This window comes from Phascolarctos cinereus, unplaced genomic scaffold (genome assembly GCF_003287225.1).
Source record: "Phascolarctos cinereus isolate Bilbo 61053 unplaced genomic scaffold, phaCin_HiC Scaffold_5;HRSCAF=322, whole genome shotgun sequence".
Taxonomy (NCBI): Eukaryota; Metazoa; Chordata; class Mammalia; order Diprotodontia; family Phascolarctidae; genus Phascolarctos; species Phascolarctos cinereus.
The window spans coordinates 327,058,579-327,060,996 of NW_027555958.1; the positions used below are offsets into that span (position 1 = coordinate 327,058,579).

Below are 2,418 nucleotides of genomic sequence, written 5' to 3' on the forward strand. Positions count from 1 at the left end.
ATACAACTCCCCACTCAAGACCCTCCATAATCTAGCTCTCACCTCCCTCTCTAGAGCATCTCATTCCCAACTACTTTTCTATGTCTACCCTGTGATGCAGCCAAATGGAATTATTCATTTTTTTGAACATATGCCATGATTCTTTATTTCCCTGCTTTTTTTCCCTCATGCTCTTTCTCTACTTAGAAAGTATAAATAATCCAAAGTACGATATCCACCAGAAATGATTGATTCTTTGTTTTGGTTTTTCCAGAGTATGAAGGGAACTGCACTACAGACCCAAGACTGAGCCTTGCCCCTTTCTCTAACTTATTTTATGACCTTAGGTCACTAAAGTTTCCTTATCTATCAAATGGGTGTTATAATCTAATAGACTACCTATTTCCCTTGGGGTTTACAAGAATCAAATAAAAACAAGGATAATACTCCCCATTCCCAACCACTGCTACTCCTCTTTTTGGAACTAAATGGGGTTTTCTTTTATCAGCTTTCAAATAGGCTTCAAAGAGCTCTCCTTTGTATGCTGACACCTGCCAACAATCAGAGAACAGGTTGTCATGTCTCCCAATGATATGCTCAAGGATCTACTTGTCCCCACAGCTAACTATGAATGCCAGGCCCGAAAGGGAGGACAACCGGACAGCCACCACCCAATTCATCCTCCTGGGATTCCCCACACAGCCTGCCATTCAGCTACTCCTCTTCTCCCTCTTTCTGGTGGCTTACCTGCTGACCTTGCTGGAGAACTTCATGATCATCCTTGCCATCCATAGTGATGGACAACTCCACAAGCCCATGTACTTTTTCTTGAGCCACCTCTCCTTCTTAGAGATGTGGTATGTCACTGTCATCAGCCCCAAGATGCTGGTGGATTTCCTCAGTCATGACAAGAGCATCTCATTTGCAGGCTGCATGACCCAGCTCTACTTTTTTGTTACCTTTGTCTGTACTGAGTACATACTCCTTGCTGTCATGGCCTTTGACCGCTATGTAGCCATTTGCAACCCACTCCGCTACCCAGCCATTATGAGCAACCAGCTCTGCTGTGCCCTTGCTGGGGGCTGCTGGCTCTGTGGCTTAATGACTGCCATGATCAAGATGGTTTTCATTGCTAGACTCCGCTACTGTGGCATGCCCCATATCAACCACTACTTCTGTGACATCTCCCCACTCCTCAATGTCTCCTGTGAGGACTCCTCCCAGGCTGAGCTGGTAGACTTCTTCTTGGCTCTGATGGTTATTGCTGTTCCACTCTGCGTGGTGGCGGCATCTTATGTGGCTATCATCACCACCATCCTAAAGATCCCTTCTGCCCCGGGCCGCTACAAAGCCTTCTCTACCTGTGCCTCTCACCTCACAGTTGTCACTCTCTTCTACTCCACCACCCTCTTCACCTATGCCCGACCCAAGCTCATGTATGCCTACAATTCCAACAAGATGGTGTCTGTGCTCTACACAGTCATTGTCCCACTTCTCAACCCAGTCATCTACTGCCTGAGGAACAGAGAGGTAAAGGTGGCCTTGAAGAAGACCATTCTTTGTAGAGCTGAGGGGACTGAGGAGGACAGGGCTTTGCATGTTTGACTGTCAAACAGAGTCTTTTTGGGTCAGTGACAGAACTGAATCTTTGCCTGATAGCTTCCTGGACCACATGCACTTAGGTTATTGCTTTTTCTATTTTCCATAAATTTCTAGTTCTTAGTTGCCAATTCTCAGAAGTTGGTGCCCACCATGAAGAATTATAGAACATGAGCATTAGAAGGGATCTCTAAGGTTGCCTACTCCTTCTTTACTCTTGAAGAAAAAATATGGGATAGTGAAGAAGCCTTAGAATCAGAAGATTAGTGTTTAAAGCCTGACTCTCCCACTATCTTTGAACAAGTCATTTAATCTTTCTGACTCTATATTTCATCATCTGTAAAATGGGGGTCGGATGGGGTGGGATGATAAAATGTGCTATCTACTCAAAGAGATTTTTTTTCTGGTTCCATATCAACTTTATTTCTGTAATTTGATTTAAAAAATAATATTTTATTTTTTCCCAATTATGTATAAAGGCAATTTAAAATACTAATTTAAAAAATGTTTTTGAGTTCCAAATTTTCACCCTGCCTCTCCCATTTCCCTCCTCCCTTTGGCAGAAAGCAACTTGATTTAGGTCATATATGCGTGATCATGTAAAACATATTTCCATATTAGTCGTATTCACAGAGATGTTTGTAAGAATCAAAAGAGAAAATATATGCAAGGTACTTTGTAATTCTGAAATACTTTAAAAATGTAAGCTTTAATCATTATTATTATTTATGAGTCCCTAGAAAATTCAAAGAAATCAGTCTGGATATTTGAATAATCTCTAGCATTGGAATTTGGAATCTGCCTTGCTTTTGCCATATCTTACTACATCTCCACAGCACT

General features: G+C 42.1%; 1 protein-coding gene across 1 annotated transcript; it reads left to right on the forward strand.

The window, feature by feature from the left end:
* The first annotated feature begins 606 nt into the window (after positions 1-606).
* Positions 607-1,584, forward strand: OR6Y1 (olfactory receptor family 6 subfamily Y member 1). The gene has a single exon (XM_020977713.1). The coding sequence runs from the start codon at positions 607-609 to the stop codon at positions 1,582-1,584; it is 978 nt and encodes a 325-aa protein (XP_020833372.1).
* The last annotated feature ends 834 nt before the right edge of the window (positions 1,585-2,418 follow it).

What these genes read in the sequence shown, in the direction of transcription:
- OR6Y1 (XM_020977713.1), top strand. Translation starts at nt 607, where the DNA reads ATGAATGCCAGGCCCGAAAGGGAGGACAACCGGACAGCCACCACCCAA.